Source organism: Candoia aspera, chromosome 12, assembly GCF_035149785.1.
Source record: "Candoia aspera isolate rCanAsp1 chromosome 12, rCanAsp1.hap2, whole genome shotgun sequence".
NCBI classification, from domain to species: Eukaryota; Metazoa; Chordata; class Lepidosauria; order Squamata; family Boidae; genus Candoia; species Candoia aspera.
Window position 1 is genome coordinate 12,781,384 of NC_086164.1, and position 20,619 is coordinate 12,802,002.

The following is a 20,619-nucleotide window of genomic DNA, read 5'->3' on the forward strand; positions in this document are numbered from 1 at the left end:
CTGCACTTTCGCTTTTTTTCTTTCACTCCTTATTAGGAGTTTGTGTTAGTTTTTATGTTCTTTGCAAAACTTTTAACCAAATTCACACAGACACACACACACACACACACACACAAGATTACCCTAAAGGCAGGTGAGATGGCAAGAAGTTAGGAAGCTCCTCTCTGGAGGTCGCCCGGAGCTTTGCAGCCGCCGGAGCGCCTGCCCTCAGTCCCGCCCGGGTTCGCCGGTAGCCGGCAGCGCCCCGCCCGCCGCTCCCCGATTCGCTGGCGCGACAGGCAGGCAGGTGAGGCGCTGGGCGGCGCCCCGCTGCCTAACCTCCCTCCCGCCCGGCGCAACGCCCGGCCAGTGCCAGCCCGCGCCCGCCAGCATGTTCGGCGTCCAGCAGCAGGTCCAGCCGGCGCCGGTGCCGCCCCCCTGGGGCGCCCGCCCGCAGTACGCCGCCCCCTCGCCGCCCCGCTCCTACTGCCCGGCGCCGCCGCCGCCGCCGCCGCCCCCCTCGCGGCCCTGGTTCGAGCCGGGCGGGCCGGCCGACCCGGCGCCGCTGCCCGCCACGCTGCCCCGCGCCCGCCAGAGCCGGCCCGCGCCGCTGCCGCTGCTGGGCCAGGCCTGCCCGGAGCCCTTCCCGCCGCAGGACGCCTGCAACGGCGGCAGCGTGGTCTACGAGCGCGTCCGCACCTACAGCAGCCCCGGCGGGAAGCGGGTGCCGCTGCTGGACCCGCCCAGCGACTGCTCGCCCCGGACGGGCTCCCCCTTCGACGCCGGCCCGGGCTACCAGCACGTGATCTGGAGCAGCGACCCGCCGCTGCAGGTAAGGGGGTCTCCCCCTCCCGCTCCTCCCCCCCGAGCCTCCTCGCTTCCTCTTTGCTCTCACCTGGAGAGCGCCCCTTTCGCACGTTGCGCGCAGACCATGCCCCCGCTGCCAGGGTGGAATGGCCCCGAGGAGGAAGGGGCTGGGTAGTTACTCTCCATCAAGTGCCCCCTTTTTTGGCAGGGATGGGGGTCGCTGGACTGAGCTTCCCCTGTCCTCGAAAGGCCTTTCCCCAGGCAGAGTTCACGGGCGAAGCGTGGGGCGCCCGAGCGTCTTTTTTCAAAGCAGCCGGGCATCTGCGTCCTGGCCACCCAATCCGCGGGGATGGATCCGATTGAAACATATTCCCGAGCGTTACGGTCCTCTGTCTCTATCACCTTTGGCAAACACAGCTGGGTGTGATAAGAAAGCGTTCGATAATTTGGGGCCAGGGAGCATGAGAATGAAACTTTACCTGTGTGACTTTTTTGCAAGCTCTCTAACAGCGCTGTTTGGCTAAACATACCCTTAGTTCCTTAAAGATTGTTTACTCTTCCGCTCAAAAGTCCAATATGCCTTTGGCTGAAGCAGAAAGCGTCCTCCTCATATTTGATGCCCTTTCTCTGTGTGTGAAATAGATACACTATACCTGTAATGTATATTTGCTTACCTTGAGCATTTATTGGACTTGCTTTCTTTAATTTTTATTTACTGCCCTTATATTCCAATCTCAGTTGACTCTGAAAGGCGTACCTCCTAAAGACTGTAAACTGGATTAAAAACACGAATAAAACAAAAATCATTAACAGTACACATACAACACTGAAAGTGTGTATAGAAATCATGAGCAAATTGCATTTATTCCTCTTAAGATTAATTTCTAGATGAAATAGAGAGATACAATGTTATTAGGGCCAGAAGCCTGCAAAACAAACAAATATACAGAAAAATACAAATTTCTAGATGGTTTTTATGGAACAAAGGTGGTATAATTTTGCTTATGATGGAATTGTGTTGTTTTTAAAGAGGTATAGTGTTGTGAGAGCAAGCTGGTGTGAATGAGAGAGATTGTAATGGTTCAACATTTCTTAACCATCTTCTCATAGAATTCCCTCTTTCTGCATCGGTTTGCAATATAAAATGCACAAATCTCAGTTCATATAACAAAATTATGAATTTATGAAGTTTAAAGACCAGCCAGTAGAAACAAAGTAAATCTGGAATTTGAATAATGGTTGGAAATAGCAGGTTTAAAAAAAAAATCATGTTTCTGTCTTGGCTTAAATCCATGCTTGGTTTCAAAAGAGTCTCCTTGGCGATGTGCATGTAAACAGCTCAGGAAACCACGTTTGGACTGTCAGATAAAGGTTAGATGTTGAGGCTTCTGTTCTGGTTGGGTGCTGTAGCTCTGCTTTTTGATGATGGGGAAATTATGCCTTTTGGAATATTCAGTTAATAGATTTATATCGTCCCTATCATTCAAGAGGCCGAGTCGGCGTACAGAGTGCTTCCTCCTCCTGTTTTTCCCCAGAACAACCCTGTGAGGTAGGCTGGGTTGAAAGAAGAAATACGTGATAGATGAGAAAGTCCTGCTATAATGGTGCACTTGGATGTGCATCCAGGCAGAATGAAGTCCCACTGAGAGAAACATTTGCAGGGAGGGAGGTCAGAAAAGTTAGCATGGCAGCCACGGCCATGCGACTGAAGCATGTAAAAAATGATTGCGTGATTGTGGCTGCCATGTTGACTTTTTTGACCTCCCTGCAGTCCAAGTAGGGTGGATATGTGATTTGCTGCATAGTGATGCCCCTGAGTCTTTCTGGCTCTATGACTATCGAATTATAGAGGATTGGAATAGTAACAAAGGAGGGAATGGCAGAAGCACGCAGTGGTTATAAGCTCTGAAGAAATCTCAGTAAAAGAACAATTGCTGCTTTCCTTTGGTTATTAAAGAGGTGGACTGTTACCATTATTAATATTATTATTATGTAATTCTGGGATCATTTGGGGCAATTGTTTTTTTCCCAGCCTCAAGTTGGCCGGGGATGTGTCTCCAAGTGAGTTGAGCCACAATCCGCCCCGTTTTTGTTTTCTTTTATAAGGGAGGTGAAGAGTTAATTTATCTCCATCTTCATTGTTAAAGGATTGGAACGTGGGACAAAGCACACAGGTCCTTAGTATTTTGCCACCGGAAGCCAGGGTGGGATTTGACCAGGACCAAGACTAATGTAGGGCATCTTGACCTCCTGGCAGAATAATGGATAACGAAGAAGTTCGGGTTGGTACAGTGAGCAAAAAAAATATAAGGATGTAGGAGCCTAGGGTTCCCTCTCCGGCTCTGTCTAATTGCAATTCATTCTTCGCTCCTTTGCCCCCTTTTTCTGTTTCCTTGCAACGGTAGGACCATCAGTGGTTCCTAGCTGCTGCATTGCAAAAACAGAACAATTCCCTGCGGAGAGATGATTAACCACAGAGAGGAATGTATGTTCAGATGATCTCTGTCCCTGGATAATCTTGTATGTGAATCAGTGGTAGAGAAGCGAGTTTTGCCCCCCCCCCAGCAGCTAAATAAATCAATATTCCACTCGGCCTGATGGATCCAAGGAAGAAAAGTCTGTTCAGAGTCGCTTGCTGGGGATCAGAAGAGAATCCGCCCCACATAAGCCATGCATGAATAAAAACTTGTTGCAAATGTTTCCAAAGAGCACTTCAGGGACCAGTTAGCACTGGACATTGGATCTACTGGGGGGTGGGGTGGGGGGAGTTGTGAGTAGCAATCTTTCCTATTCAATAGGCTTAATATTCCAGAAGCTTTTTTGTAGCAGTTGTTTGTGAGCCATGAAATATCTGACAATATGCAACACTTGGTTTGTTTCAATTTATATGGCCTCCCATCTCAAATGCATGACTCTGGGCAGCTAACAATATTTGAAAAATGGCACTGTTTTCCTGTTTTGCAGTGTTTTCTTAGGCTAGGTTGATGGGCTGCCTTAAGCCATGATGTGGCTTGTTTGTTTTTGGCACAGAGGTGGTGTGAACCTAGGTATTGTGCTCTTTGCCAGTTGTGCTTTACCAGTGTTTCTCAACCGTGGCAACTTTAAGATGGGAGGACTTCAACAACCAGAATTCCCCAGCCAGCATGGGGGATTCTGGGAGTTGAAGTCCACATACCTTAAATTTGCTAAGGTTAAGGAACACTGTGCTTTACAGTACATTTTTGGCTCGTTGGGAGCATTTGTGGGTCGATTCAGCAGTAGGATGCGCTGAAGGGAGAGGCCCATGCCCCCTAGTCAGTGTTCTGAGGGTTGCAGCTGGAATTTGTCACTGAAACATGCATTGCTTTAACTTTTGTTATCACTCCTGTTACATTCCTTCTGTTTATAACTTTTCTGCGTAAGAGGAAAAAGAATATAATTGTAGCTTCTTAATAAACTGAGAGTTTTGCAGCCCATCTGCTCTTCTCTGTGCCAGCAAGTCAAGAAGCCATGAAACAAGTCCCACTTAGACATATTAGTCTCTACCAGTGTTTCTCAACTAGACTCAGTATTGCTGGCTGGGGAATTCTGGGAGTTGAAGTCCACACAGCTTAAAGTTGCTAAGGTTGAGAAACACTGGTCTCTACACAGGCGTCTGTGGGATCAAAGGCTTCTGTGAAAATGATAAAAGCCATGTTGCAAGCTTCACCTCTTTCTTGCTTGTGTTGCGATGGTGCCAGATCAGTTTTGTCATCCCGCCCCCCCCATGTGTATAGAGCAAGCTCAGCTTTTAATTTGTTATTCAATCTAGACCACACACATTTAATATATAACTGAAGTCTTAAATATTAATTCTTGCTACAGGGACCTTCTCTCTCCCCCCCCCTTCTTTCTTTCTTCTTTCTTTCTCTTTTCTTAGTTTATCATTGTTCTTTTTTCTTTTCTTTTTTATTGGATTACCATAGTGGTATTGTTTTCTATTTCTGTTACTTTAACTTATCAAATGATGAAAACTGTAAAAATAAAGCAAGTAAACACACTGGTCTGTGTTTGAGATTAGTTGTCTGTTCCTCTTTCACCCCAGATAGGAAACTAGGCTTTATGGCGCTGGGCTAAGCTGATTTCGGACTGTTGCTTTATCTGTTGACTTGCTCCAAATTGCTAACCATTTCAGATAAACTCTGGCTGTTAGAAACGTTTCCTGATTTGGGTCCTCCTTTGAATGGAGCAAAAGCGCAACGGCTCTCTTCTGTGTCAATTTAGGAATTTCAAATCCAGCCAAAACATCTTGTAGTGTCTTGAAGATGAACATGTTTTTTACAGCATAAACATTTTTGTAATCAGATCCCTTCCTTGGATACCAGTAAATGTTCATTAGTTTTCTAACATACCTGAAGTTCCAAACTGGCTATCTCTTTGTCATTTATTTGTGATTATTGATTGCCCTGCATTCTTGCTCCAAAGTGCTCTCGGGTCAAAGAATACAGGAATGTGGCTTTTTTGTTAAGAAGGTCACACCGTAATCCTATACAGGTCAATTCAGAACAAATTCTACCACCCTTAAAAACCGTGTGCAGAATTTCAGCCACACAAAGTAGAGTTGGATAAGACAAGGGAGGGCCAGGTGGAAAGCTTTGCTTAGCATTAGATTTCACTGGGTGATTTGGGGCCAGTTGCTTTCTTGGACCCCAACTCATCTGGTAGGGCCATTGTGGAGATGAAATTGGAGGAAATGTAGAGTGTAGCTAGAACAAGTAAATAAAAGAGTCTTATATGTAGAATTGTGAAGTTTGGCACACGCAAAAGGTGCAGAGAATGAGGTGTGGGTCAAGTCTGTTACTTCTTCAAAAGAGAAAATGGGAGAACAATGTTCTACTTTACTTCTCTTGTGGCATCTTAGCAAGCCTGCCTCTGAATTCAGTATCCACTACAGCCATTGTTCCGAGTCACTGAAATTAATGGCATTTATGTTTGGTGGTTACATAATTGCATGTTAATCTGGTGGTGGTTTAACAGTAGTTAATCTGTTAATCTGGTGGTAGTTAGATTTAATGAGAGACAATGAACTTTAACAAAATGGCAGCCTAGTACTGAATCTCCAAATTAAGGCCTTTTTTACTTTCAGTTTGAAGGGGTTTTTTTTCCAAAGGTTTTTCTTTTTGCTGTTGGGTGCAGACTTTTGCTTTTAAAAATGGAATTATTACTCTGAATTAGCACTCACTTCTTTGCTAGGCAGACTAACAAAGAATGCTTAGCTTGAGTATCTCACATTAATCAATGATTGATTAATTAAGAGCTTATATCCACATTTTTTGCTACAATACCCCCAAGGCTACTAACCAGTGTTGCGTTATAAAGAGCCAAATTGGAGAAGAATGCCAAGAGCAGTGAAAGAGCAACATTGTTTTAGCAGTGAAATTAAGAGATATGCACTGTATTTATAAAGATAAAGATAACTGAAAGGGAAAGCAGTAGAACCAGGAATGTTTTGGCGACAGTAGTTCATTTAAGAAAAAACTATCCAGCAAGTTTAGAATTTGGGAGCTGGGTTTTAAATGCAATTTGGTATAATGCAAACACAGGCCACCCCTGTGAAAATATGTGAAGAACTTTGTCTTGTTTCTACTTTGAAGCTTAAGATTTCTTGCATTCCTGAATGGAGAATGCTTAATGACCATTCGCTTAGCAATGGTTCAGACTTAGAACAGCACTAAAACCTTGACTTGTCACTGGTCCTTGCACTTATGTCTGTCGCAGAATCCCCATGGTCACATGACTGCCATTTTTGACCTAGCCAGCTTCCAGCAAGCGGAATTAATGGGAAACCACATGATTTGCTTAATGACCATGTGGTTCACTTAATGACCATGTGATTTGCTTAACAACTGCCACAAAAATGGTCATAAAATTGGGTCGGATTTGCTTAGCAGCCACATCGCTTAGTGACCAAAATTCCTGTCCCAATTGTGGTCGCTAAGCGAGGACTACCTGTATAGAGCAGTGTTTCTCAAACTTGGCAGCTTTAAGAGGCATGGACTTCAACTCCCAGAACTCCCACCTCCCATCTCCTGAACATGTAGCTTGCTGTCAATCCTACTGTGAGAGATTGATTGTGTTACTATTCAGGTTTCAAGTGAAGCTTTCTTCAGCTCCTCCCATCAAACACTGTTGGCATCATCTGCTTCTTGAATTGCTGCAAAGAACCACTTGCTGGGACTGGGTGGGGATGGGAAGGGACCATCCTGACCTGTGCCCAGAGAGAAGTAGGACTGGTAACTATTCAGCCAGGTCATGCCTGGAGGGCATTAAAACAAACGCCTTCATGATGCTATGGAGCTGGAAATACCAGAAAAGCCTGTCTGAAAATAGGTAAGTTGGTTTCCTTGCTTTTAATGTTCCTCATTTTGTTATATTACTATTTAACTTAGGGTTTTTATGGATTTGGAGATATCATATAGCAAAGTTCTCTTTGGACAGTATCCTCTTGGGAAAGCGAGGAGAAAGCTCCATGTTCAGATATTTCCTGGATTTGAAATTTTACCAGTGGAAAGTAGCCTGTCAAGAAGAAAAGGGACAAATGAGGATCTAGGGTGGTGTTTATTTATTTATTTATTTGAAGGGCAGAGATTTTAGCGATTATTTAAAAATGAATATTGTGAGGGATAAACGAATTCCCCATCTCCTTGCTGATGTAACATCATTCCAGATTCTGGGAAGGGGAAATGTTTTGGTTTGCAGAGATCAACATGTTTGGAGGCTGGTTGAGGGGGGCATTTCCTCCTTGATATTTGCAATTTGTGATGCAGCCACTGCTGAAAGTCAGTTGGCATGAAAAGGTGGAATGATTGTGTGCCAGGGCCTTATAGTTTCTTGAATTCGGAAATTGGATATTTTGATCTCCTTTTTCTACTTTTGGATGATTTACATGGAGAACTTTTACAGTGGAAATGGGGAAGAGTGTTTTCTGCTCAGTTACCTGAATAGGGCTAAAGTCCAGAGGACTTTAGGTGGAGCTGAAGCCCATGGGAGGGGCACCTTTCTTTTATATCATTTCCTCAGCAAGTGGAAGCACTTGGCTGGCTCAGAAGCACTAAGCCGGGTTGCATAGGGTTAATATTTCAATGGAAGACCACCAGGGAATACCAAAGTTGTTGCTAGATGGAGAAGGTGAAGGATATTCCCAATGCTAAACTGCATCTGCATTGTTGCCAAAAAATCACCAGGAGTCAAGTTTAACTCGAAGGAGTATTATTTTCCTGCTAAGCAGGCTTCTGGAAGGGCGAAGAATCATCTGTGAAGTTTGAACTGATTGCTTTGGAATCAGGAAGAATCACAATGTGCCCATTACCTCTCAAGATCCCTTGCATTCTAGGAAGTCCAATCCAGAAACATCTTGAAATGCCATATGAATGTTAGCAGCTTGGGAAGTTCATTCCAAATAGACATTTGGTTTGCACAGATGTTACTTACTTCATTTATGCATCTGAACATCTTGCGTTGCTATCTAGCAAGTTCTCTTTGGTGCTGGACAATAAATGTAAAATCCATTTTGAAACCAAAGCTATCAGAAGCAATGAAAAGGTAAATGTGTGCTTTAAAAAGAAAGGTTAAAAAAAAGAGGGATTGGGTCTCTCAACTCAGCACCTTTGAATTGCTTCTGTGTTTGAATAATTCATACACAAAGGAATAATATTTTTTGAATATGTTTTCATGCAGGCTTTCTCATCATAGAATTTTTCAGTTAACTCTGTATAGCATTATGTCGCATTCGCCCTCAAAGTCTTCATAATTTGTTTCCTAGGGTTGGAATCTCATCTGGTGCTGGGACTTGGCTGACCTTGGCTTGTGTACTTGGATACAAGTCCAAAAGGAAATTCTGGGGCTACAGTCTAGACTGGGAAGTAAAATCATCATCAACGTCAACCTCCCAGAAGGAGGCATTAGCAGACCAGTCATAGAGATGACAGCACTAGCTGATCTTGGCTGAGGTTGACGAAGCTAAGTTGGGTTGAACTTCGTTAGTACTTGGATAGGAGACCGTGTGGAAGTCTTAGTGATTAAAGTTAGCCTGGAAAGTAGGAAAAAAGGCTACCCGAAGAAGACAATAGCAAGCCCTTTCTGTAATATTTCCAAGAAAACTGCAGAGGTAGGTCCATGTGGTCATCAGGAGCTGAGCTTCGCTCAAGGAAGACTTGGCTTTACATTTGGAATATCCATGATCTGTGAGATGTGTGTTGGCATGGTTCTTAGCCAGCTGTTCTTTGTGGTCCTATTGATGTGACTCTGGGTGGTAGAGATCATAATTATTTTGTGATTCTGCTCTTTCTGTGTCTAAAATGGGAAATGGAGTCTTGTATTTTCCAACAGAAAGATGAGTTGCATTCCCCTCTCTACCATCAATCCCCGATCACACACATGTGCTATTTTTCTGGAAGAAAACTGACCGCTGAATCCCATTTTAGATGTGGATCAAGCTGGTGTGGCTGCACTGTTGCATCTGATTTCATTAACTTTACAGGCTGTGTTGCTATGTTCTGACACGTGCCAATTAAATGAAACCTGGATCTCTGCCCTGCCTGGGATATAAGACTTGGCCAGTTCTGCAGAATCTGTGCCATCTTACTTGCATCAACCAATAGCCATCCTAGTTAAAAGTAATACTCGTGGGTTTTTTTTAAAGTATCTTATTCTCTGTAGGATTAGGAAAATCATCCTTAATAAGTCTTGAAAGATCAGTCTTTGATTCCACTCCATACCTTCTTTCACTGTCAGCAACAATATGAGTTTGTAGGCCAGGACCAGGCCAATTCATTTTTTTTTTTTTTAGTTTACTGTGCTTAAACTGGAAAATACATACATGAGTTATGTACGTTCCAGGCCCCTGAGGCTGCAGGGTGTGGTTTAGACAAGTCTGAGAATCTGCTGGAGAAGAGTTGCCTTGAGAAGATAAATGAACCTTCTTCTGTTCTGGTCCTATCAGATTCTAAGATGGCTGTTGGAAATTTGGCCAGCTTTAGAGCAGAAAAGCAAAGACTGAGATCTTGCATTTTTTCTTGATTTATGGATTGTCCTCTACTGGCTGAACTACCAATTAGTGGTGCCACCAGATTTGGGGTGATAGTTGTCCTAAAAAGTCTTCTGTACCTTCATTTCTTTTAGTGTAACCCCACTGCTTCCTTCCCATTATTGTCAACCAACTGATGTTCCTTGTCAGTTGCAACCACCTGCATCTGGGTCAGGTGAGGGACAAGAAAATAGTGGGCCACCTTCTGCAGCTGCTCCTCATTCATTTGTTCACCCTTCCCACCACCGGTGCAAAGAAGTGGATGTGGTAGTAAGATGCAGTGGCTAGGTGAAGCAGATTTGTGGCCAAGGGATACTCGGTGATGTTCGCTGTGCTGCCAGGGTTTTGCTCTTGATAGGGGCCCAACCACACTGAAGATGGGAGGAATTAGAAGGAGCAGGAATGAGTCTCGGATCCATCCTTCCATACTGTCTTGCTTCCACAATGAAAATAGCAAAAACCTGCTGTTCTTGAACAGAATGTCATGCTTTTTACTTCTTCCTGGGCAGCTGTCTGAAAGAACTGACCAAAATGGTCATTTTAGTACCTGGCTGGGTAAGACAGAGCAGTTTGTCCACAAAGTCTTTGTGATTATTTTGATTTTAATGGGTTCTCTCCTGCAGTAGACATTTTTGTGATCGCTTGGCACTAACTTGGCATTTTCTCTGTGTTCTAGTTGTGCCCCAAGAAACTGAAGGAATTGGTTAATATCTCTTGCCATTTTTTCTGACTGTGATTAGACTTTTTTTGAGTCCACTGCAATACCTTAAACCAGTTACTGAATTAAATTAGTTTTCTATGGAATGCTACCCTTTTTAACTTAAATTACATCTAATTTTAGATACCAGACGGTAGAAGGAGTAATGGGGTAAGGTAATAAGAGAAACAAAGGTCTAAGAAGTGTGAGTTCAAGCTAATCCAGAGCAGCTAGGATTCTGGCTGGAAGAATCAAACCATTTTGTCCATTTGTTGACCCATCTTATTGTTAGTTGTGTTATTAACTTTGGCAGCAGATTTGGAGGGATCGAGATAGAGATCCAGTATATTCTGCTAACATAAATGCTGCCATCTTTTAATTAAAGGAAAAACTCAAGACGTAAATGGAAAGTTACAATTTTTATAATTCATAATTTTTAGCTGGGCACAATTGCCCGCTTCTTAGGCAGCAATTGTCACAGACTTGGTAAGGCGGGGGGAAACAATTTGATGTCCACTGGAAGCTTAAAGCTGTAGAACCTTGCCATTGAACATGCTTGATGGAGCTGATGAGTGTTGAGTCTAAAATATCCAACATCAGATTACCTAATCTGCACGCTAGGGAGTGAATACAGAGTGAGGTGTGCTTCCAAGTAAGTAATTCAGGAAACTGATTTATTCATGGGAGCCTAGATTATCTACTCTTCCATGGCCTATCAGTGTTCTCCAGGTCTTCAAACACATTGGTTCCAGCATCGCTCCTTGAGTGAGATGGGCGGTGAATAGATTTGAAGTATGAATAAATAAAATAAAATAAATAAATACATCTAAAGCCTGATTCGTTGAAAGTAGCAAGGCGTGGAAGCCTGACTTTTGCTATTGAGCTATGTTGTCTCCCATAGATATCTCCTCTGGCATCTTCTTCCTGTTTTTCCCCATTTAGATTAACTTTTGCTTTTATTATCACAATTCAACACACCGTGGGAGGAACGGGGAAGACATCTGCATTGCTGTGTGTCAATTCAGCAGCAAGTTTTAACACTGGGATTTTCTAATTTATAATAATTGGCACTGAGAGACAGTGTCTTTTCTACACTGAGCCTTTGCCCTGATTCATCTAGAGTATTATTGCAAGTAGCCTGAGAAGTCCCTCCAGGCATTTCGCATAGAAAGAAAGAGAAGTATTCTTGCGTGAGATCCATTGACCTACTTTGAATTCCTTTTTACCTAATAGAGGGTAAAAAGGTCTTCCACCCATAATACGTATGCAATAGATGAGCAAAAGGTGGCTCGTTTAAAAAATGCTTTGAAGAGCAAAATGAATAGTGGCAATCAAACATTATTTAGGGCACGATTTATTCAAAAGTGTTATTAAAGGCAATGTTTGCTATGGTTTATTACAACTGGAACTTGCTACAGGACATCCCAAGGGGACATTTAGGTGCAAAGTTTTGATCTATTGTTTTATTATTTGTACTGTTTTATTATTGTGTTGTATTTATTTATTTATTTACCATCCTGCATTTATTATTTTTATAAAAAACTCAAGGCGGCGAACATACCTAATACTCCTTCCTCCTCCTATTTTCCCCACAACAACCACCCTGTGAGGTGGGTTGGGCTGAGAGAGAGGGACTGGCCCAAGGTCACCCAGCTGGCTTTTGTGCCTAAGGTGGGACTAGAACTCTCCTACCACGCCTGATTGGCTCTTGGGCTGAGAGAGAGGGACTGGCCCAAGGTCACCCAGCCGGCTTTCATGCCTAAGGCGGGACTAGAACTCTCCTACCACACCTGATTGGCTCTTGGGCTGAGAGAGAGGGACTGGCCCAAGGTCACCCAGCTGGCTTTCATGCCTAAGGTGGGACCAGAACTCCCCTACCATACCTGATTGGCTCTTGGGCTGAGAGAGAGGGACTGGCCCAAGGTCACCCAGCCAGCTTTCATGCCTAAGGCGGGACTAGAACTCTCCTACCACACCTGATTGGCTCTTGGGCTGAGAGAGAGTGACTGGCCCAAGGTCACCCAGCTGGCTTTCATGCCTAAGGCGGGACTAGAACTCTCAGACTCCTGGTTTCTAGCCTGGTGCCTTCACCACTACACCAAACTGGATTTTATTATGGATTTATTTATGATAAAGAACTCAAGGTGGCGAACGTACCTAATACTTCCTCCTCCTCCTGTTTTCCCCACAACAGCAGCCCTGTGAAGTGGGTTGGGCTGAGAGAGAGTGACCAATATAGTTATTGGTTTTATTGTTGTGGTGAGCCACCCAGAGTTGCTTAAGATGGGCAGCCATATAAATCTTTTAAATAAATAACCTCTAAACTCTTGATCTTCTGTTGACAGTACCTTCCTTTTAGATGACTCCTTCTCATCTATAGAGATAATCCCCAAAGTATTCACATTTGTGTATTCTTTACATCTCTGCAAAACAAGCAAATACTTAACACTGATCCCCTGATTTTATTATAGTACATTGAGAAAACCAGTTTTTCCATGGAATAGTTAATGGTAGAATTGTTTCCAGTGAAGGAATCCCAACATGGAATTGATTTTCATGCAAGCTTATAGGGAAATTTTGAAAATCCTTTCTAAAAGCAGTAGTCTTGAGACTGGTTGTTTGTCAGAACTTCCCATGTGGTCCAGTTGTGTTGTCAATCTCATCAGCTAGTTTACTGCCAAACAGTTTTAGCAATGAAATCAACTCCACCTAAAGTCACATGATCTGCAACTTTGTCTTAACAAGTCTCATAATTTGCTTTGGGAATGCAGTTCCCATTTTCTGGTTATGTCAACAGATTTTCATCACGTTCCCTAGGTAGGCAGTGAAAGGCTGCAAGAAATGATACACAGGGAGGTATGGTAATGTTTTAAGGAATCCATTTAATGGATTAATTTGCTAGTGGGTAAATCTCTGTTACAAGTAGCACAATGTCAGACTTGTTAGATTATTTATGTAGCCTGTTACCTACTTAAGGCATTCCCCAACTTGATCCTCTCCATTTGGTAGGACTCCAGCTCCCATAATCCCCCAACCTGAACCTTAGGGGATTGTGGGAATTGAAATCCAATACATCTGGAAAGCATCAGGTTGAATATGGCAATGTCCTAACAAGCAGGAACCATGCCGAGATGAGGAATAAGTCTCTAGTGTTTTATTACTGCTACAGGAGACAGAAAATCCTAACGAACTGAAGAAGCGTGGGAAAACCCATACAGATAAACCCCAAAAGTCAAGGCGGGTCCGTTCTGTGTCTCTTTGAATGACAGCTCAAATTCTCGCTACTACGCATGCGTTTCCCCCCCTGGATAGGGGCCCCCTCCTGCTCACCATCAGTGCTCATGACAGGCAAACTCCTGTGGATACTTAGTTGGCTGGGACCCATTCAGAATTCCAATGTAGGCAGAACATCTCCGTCTACGAAGAATCACAGTCCCCAACAGACCCAGCCAGCAGTGATCAATAGAGAAGGATTTGGGAGATGTAGTTCGGCAATATCTAGATAGCCAAGGAGTCTGTCTAACCATTCTGCTGAAGAATGGAACTTCGTGGTGGTCAACATTCTTCTGCTCTGTTTTGATTTCCCTCTCTAACAAAACAATACCAGATTATGCTTATCTTCAAATAAGGCTAAGGATGCTTTTGCTTTCTTACAGGAAGTGGCATCTCCAGCCTTGAAATTGTCTCCTTACTCCCAGAGCAGTGTAAGAAGGATTATATTGGAGAATCCTGAGAAGGTAGCAAAGTTTTACTGCTGTTACAGTGGCATTGGGCATAAGATGTTGGAAGTAGATTTAAGTATTTATGTATGGGTGTTTAGGTATAAATGGGCCTATGTGCATATATACTTGCAGGCATACTTCTTTTTTTCTGGCCTTACGGCTGTAATAAAGTCATGGAGTTCATGGTGCTCTCTGAGCTTGATGGTTTGCTTGCAGATGTTTCAATGCCCAACTAGTAATATTAGCTGTGCACTGATGATGTTACTTAGTTGGGTAATGAAACATCTGCAAGCAAATAACCAAGCTTAGAGAGCACCAAGGACTCCACCATTCAACCCTGAGCTACCAATATTCTCTTCTATTGTAATAAAGTTATTTGAGTTACTTGCATGTAGAAATTTACAATTGCACACACACACACACTTGGAAGGAGAGTGGAATTATTTCAAGCTCATAGATTGGTTTGAAGACTTGATCTTACATTCACCAAACATTAGAAGCAGAAAACATTTGGAGGATCCTTCATGCCACCACACTTAGAATAACAGGCTCCGTATGGACCGATCAGGTCAAATTCTAGTTGATCCTCACACATTGTGAATACATTGTGTGCACATTTGTTTCTTCAACCCACTGGCACTGAGAGCTAAACGATGCTTCTCTGAACCTGAAATCCTAGGTTATTGCCCCTTTCATATGCTGGGATTTATCTAGGAAGAATACAAAGACAGTATCCATACTATATAGCACATGGGTCACATCAGTCTCCTAGTCTTCCATTTGGCCTCTGAAGTCCTCTCTCCAAAGGAGCCAGGAGAGTAAACTGGAGATGAACAATTTAGTTTAAAGGTTGGGAAGAGGGGAGTGTGAAGATGGATGGTCCAGGGGAAGTTATCTTAATATTTACTTAACTGAATTCTTGACCTGACCTTGCCTGTTTTTTTGGAATTTGGCTCTTGGCTTGAAAAAAAAGACACCCTTTGTTCTTAATCCATTTCTGATTGTTTATTCACTGAGACTCCTGAGAGGGATGTGGTGTGTGTGGATCAGGTAGGAACAGACAGTCCATGCCTGCAGTTTTCCTCAGTCATAGGAAAAGTGGGGTTTCAGCCAACCCCACTTTGTAAAGTTGGATGCTTTGCAGCCCAGAGGAGCCTGTATATAAACATGGGATTGTTTTGATAATTACAGGAGCCACTTTCTCCACTTCTGAGAGGAGGAAGTAATGTGATCTATGAAAAGACAATAAGAAAATATGAGCTGCTAAAGCCAGAGGAGGTAAGAGATTCCCCTGCCCCCACCCGCTTCTCTTCTTTTTTTTTGTTTTAAAGAGAAACCAGCGTTCTGACGTTTTAGCTTGACTACTGCGTGGGGGAGTCCAAGAACCCATGAGGACAGAGTCATCTTTAGCTTGTGCGAGCCCTTTGGTGGCTTTGTTTCTCTCTGTCTTCCCATGGAGGTTTGCACCTTTGGACCCAAGCACCTGTTGTCATTTGATCTCGAGGACAGATGAAAAGGAATTGCTTAGCCAGTTGCACAAAAGCTGGACGCTGCAGCGAAGCTATCAATTCAACAGCCACAGGGCCCTTTTGAAGCAAATGAATATGGAGTGTTATTTTACATTGCCCAATCTCTCTGTGTGTATAAAGTTCCAAAGCGTCCCCTTTTCAGAGGCTCAGACAAGCCGGAGAGGCATTTTAAGATCAGTTTACAAGTCTGTGTGTTGAGGAAGGGGTAGGACAGGTGATCGAGGAAGCCAAAGGCATTAGCTATGTGAAAACTAGACATTCTTAATAGTGCCTTCTCTTCCTGCAAAATCTCGGTGAAGATGAGACTGGCCAAGCTGCTTGGAGGGAGCTGATCAGAATGGAAAGCTAGACCAAGGCTGGAAACTCAGCTAGAGGCCTAAATCAGCAGTTTGGGGAGCTGCAAATCTGGTGCAAAGCCAGGTAGAATTTCTTAGGGCACTTTGTGGAGCAGCACACGGTTGGAAAGGAACATCTAGCATGGGCCATCAGAATGAACAGGACCAGCAACATTAAGCTGGGGGGTCTTGACATTCAGCCACGGATTCTGTGACCACAGGCTTGTTCCTGTCACTACAGAGGTGGAAAAAAATGTTGCATCTGGGTTGACTACAAGTTTTCTGGAGGTTTTGAGAAAGAGGCTCGGCAGCTGCCTCTCAAAGGTGGTTTAGCTGGTTTTCCTGCATATTGCAGAGAATTGATCCTGGTGGTCCTTTCCAACTCCATCAGGCTGCTATTCTTTGGCATCCAAGATTAGCTTCATGGATGGGATTTTGTAGAAATCCATGCAAAAGTCCCAAGGGCAGACAAACTCAGCAAACATTTTTGTAATGGAGAAATCTAAATATTCAAAATGCAAAATGTGATTGGGATTGTGTGGGCATGGATGCAGCCCCTCTCAGGAATACCTGAGAGCAACGGAGTGCTTCCCTGGGTTCACGCAGTTGGGCTTCACAGCTGCAGCGTGATCCTGGGTAAAGATGGGTTTGGTTTTAGGGTTCTCTGCAGGAACTGTGTGCCTGCCTCCCTGTACTCCAAATCAGTTTTTCCTTCTGAATCTGGATCGCTGTGCAGCCTACTAAAAACGGCCCTTTGTGGACATTCTCCAGTTGCCAAGCACTCCTTTTGCAAGATGGATCTCAGAGGTTTGCAAGCAGATGGCTTGTAATATGATAACCTGCAAAACACAAGTTCTTTGTTTCCAACCTGCTGTAAAAAGAAACAGGAAGGGGGCAGATTTCCTGGAAAGAAAGAGAAATGGAGATCTGGCTAGAGAGCCCAGTTTGGAGAGTTGCTTCATCTTGTCCATAAAGTTGTGTCTGCACTGAGTTGAGCCCGCTGCTTTCTTAGACGAGGCATAGCTGGCTGAGTTCACACAGGGCATGCTCAGCTATTAGTTGTGCGTCCCTAGGTTTGTTTACAAACCACAGTAGGCAAACGAGCTGCAGTATGTAAACAAAACACAGTAGGTCTGTAAGGTCAAAGTCAACTTCAGAACTGCTTAAAGCTGAAATTTATCTGAATTCATGATTCATCACACACAGGGCTTACCTTGGAGTAAATGTTCCTTGGCAGGGAATTCCGAGATGAAAGCTTCTCTGTTAAGCGGCGTTTTATCAACCTTGGCAGCTTGAAGATGTGTGGACTTCAACTCCCAGAATTCCCCATTCAGGGTGCTGGCTGGGGAATTCTGGGAGTTGAAGTCCACACATCTTCAAGCTGCCAAGGCTAAGAGACACTGCTGTAAAAGATTTTCAGTGTCAAACTTCAGTTCTCAAAGAACATTCACAGACCCTAACCTGGACAGGTCTAGACTTCAAATTGTTTGTTTTTAAGTTTTATTTGTATAACTTGACTTGAAAATTCTTATTTAAACCTCAGGGGTCTCTACTGGGGGGGTCAAAAAAGTCAAGATGGGCATGCCTATCTGAAGCCCACCCACTTTTACCTTTATCACGACACACAGGAAAAGGGAAGGGACTTCCGGTGTGGCCGTGGCCACCCTCTCCATTCGTTTTTGACACTCACCCGCAGCATCTGCATTTTAGTGTTCAGTTTCCCAACACTAACTGGATTATTAATGGGAAGGGTATGAACATGAGATGTGAACTTTCAAGGAATTCTCTTTCTCTTAGGAGAAGCAGTACCAATATGCCCTCCAGCAAAACCAGACTGACTATTGCCAAGTCAGCCAGCCAGTGGAACGAGTCCAGGTGGTCCCCCAGTGCCAAACCACGGGCAATGCCTGTAACTCCACTCCTGCCTGTGCCAATGACGTTGGAAGGGGCAGCATTAATAAAGTAATAAAGTGTGAACTGGTAAGCATTAATCTGTTGATGGGTGTTTCTCAAACTTGGCAACTTTAAGATGTGTGGACTTCAAGATTTCCCCAGCCAGCCATAAATCTGGGAGTTGAAGTCCACACATCTTAAAGTTGCCAAGTTTGAGAAATACTGGTTTTTAAGTGGGTATTTTCTGCTCCATTTAACTCAGCTGTCCAACTCAGGACTCTTGTGCATGGAGTAGTCCTCTTGGCTGAATAAAGATCCACCCTTTGCAGATGAAATGGCTGCTAGTTTACAGCATAACCAGACTGATCTGTTTTCTGAACCATTTTGCTAAAGTTGCAACCTGGCCAACACCCAGCCTGGCGGGAAAGAATGCTTTTGCGCTGAAGTTATCAGGAGTTAGATCAGCAAGTGTGCCTGTGTTTGCCTCTAGCAAAAGGCAGGCAATTTTGCAGAAGCCTCAGCAGGAAAATTCATTCCTTGTTCACCACAAGTTATGAAACAAAATAATTTTAGGTGGAGTGCTTGGGAAAAAGAAGAAGGTTGAATTCTAATTATGCAAACAGCAGCCACATCTTTTTTGCCATGCCTTGAGAAGCTGGAGGCACATTGTGAGAAATCTAAGAAAAAGCTGTGGCTTATGTCAAACCCTTGTTCTTCTTTAAGAGAGTGAAGAACCAATGGAAAGAAAAATAATAAGGGGAGCTAATATAAATGGCTTTGTGCTGTTTAGCTGTAACAATGAAGTTTTGGACTGACCAGGTCCATTTTTTCCCCCAAAAGTGCCTGATATAATTTTGTAATCATACTTAACATTTGCTGCAGAAAAAATCAGAAGCTGCTGCTTTCTATTTCTTTTTATTCTTTAGCATTGCAATTTTGTTTTTTCCCTCCCCTCCCTCCCTCCCTTCTTTCTTCTTTCTTCTTTCTTCTTTCTTCTTTCTTCTATTAGTTGGTGTTAGTTTTTATGTTCTCTTTAAGTTTTAATAAAATTTATTTTTTTTAAAAAAGAAGTGCCTGAGTTTTCAGAGCATTTGCGTTTTTACACATTTTTTTGTTTTTCCTAAGTTTAAACTCAAATCTTAGAACTGATGAGAATTAGAGGGAAAAAACTACTCATGATTTTGAAAAGAAGTCCTTCCCTGCTTGCCAAACTCCTGTGAATATTAATCCCATATTGATTCTTGGGACAGAATGGACTATATCAGCATTCTCTTATCTAGGGGCCTCTGGATGTTCTGGTTTTAACACTCAAAATCACTGAGAACCCTGCATGGTGAAAGGCCAGGGATTCTGGAAATTGAAGTCCAGTCCATTGGAAAGCTCCAGTTTAGGAAAGCTTGAAATATCCCACTTTGGGTTGTTTGCTGGGCATTAGATGCTGTAAATTGCAAACAAACATCCTTGCAAGTGGAAAATGTACAGTATTTCAATTTTGGAAAAGGCGATTCTATCCTGACGGGATGTCTTTTGAGATTGAAACCAGTATTCCAAGCCTGAACCAGGGTTGTTTTGAGTCGGGAACGCATCCAACCATTATCTTGACACATCCTTTGAATTTGGATGTGCCAGTTTCAAACTAGGAACTTTACCAATTCAGAGTGTTTTGAGTATCTTTTGCTGGAAGCTGAAGTGGGAGTTCTTGAGAGAAATTAAAATGGGGCAGGTCATTCAGAAAAATGACATTTAGTACTTGAAATCTTACAGACGGTGTAGCTAAGTGTACACTTCCTTCATCTTAGCCCAACTTCAACCCTTTTGCATTAAGTTACAAATAAGCCATGATGGGTTAAACCATTGCAGGAAGATCTCAAAGCTGTGCCAACTTTTCAGTGGGTAACACATTGCTCTGGTTTGACTTTCCACTCAAGCAGCCTGGCCGCTGGGTTTGCAAAGTTATGGTTTGTTTGAGCATGCTCTATTGAAAAGCCGGACTTGCTCTACATCTTAAGCCATTAATCATGGTTTATAACCCCCCCTGACTGGCTTCACACCACACATTCAACCGAAAGCAAGCAAACCAAGTTCCAGCTTAGTGCAGAGGGTCGCTGGCAGCAAGAAGAAATCTGGCAATGCTGCTGCAGAAGCTTATGCAGTTTATTGATGGGTAATGCAGAGTATAAGGGCATTGGAGAGATAAACTTGATTGGTGTGTCCAGGAGATTCAGCACAGCAAATAATGCAGTGTGCAGTCAAGAACTGGAGCAGGGCTCCAAATCAGCAATTTGCGCGCTAAGGGTTGAACGTTGTTCATGGCCCATGCGTGTGGCCCCTCTAATGACGTCCTTTATGACCTCCTGTTAGGTAAAGAGCACCCAGCAGATGAATGACCAGCTGGACTGCCGATACTTCGGCGAGCTGCTTGCAGAGCTGCACCGCAAGAGCAACGACCTGCACAGCTGTTTGCTCCAGCACATCGAGAAGCTGGGCGGAAGGTAGAGGCCGCCCCATCCTAGCGGCAGCACGCTCAGAATTTGGGGAATGCCTGGCAGCCCTGCCTGCTTGGGAGGGAAGGAGAGCTGCATGCCTGAACAGCAGGCCGCCACCGTTTGTTTTG

General features: G+C 43.6%; 1 protein-coding gene across 1 annotated transcript in view; it reads left to right on the forward strand.

Moving 5' to 3' along the window:
* The first annotated feature begins 361 nt into the window (after positions 1-361).
* The window catches only part of POF1B (POF1B actin binding protein), a 33,399-nt gene continuing 13,141 nt past the window's right edge, over positions 362-20,619 (forward strand). Inside the window, exons 1-5 of the mRNA XM_063313701.1 lie at positions 362-811; positions 14,183-14,263; positions 15,440-15,526; positions 17,910-18,092; positions 20,367-20,497. Of these exons, the coding sequence (XP_063169771.1) occupies positions 371-811; positions 14,183-14,263; positions 15,440-15,526; positions 17,910-18,092; positions 20,367-20,497 (923 nt within the window). The 5' untranslated portion in view covers positions 362-370. The remainder of the gene's footprint in view (positions 812-14,182; positions 14,264-15,439; positions 15,527-17,909; positions 18,093-20,366; positions 20,498-20,619) is intronic.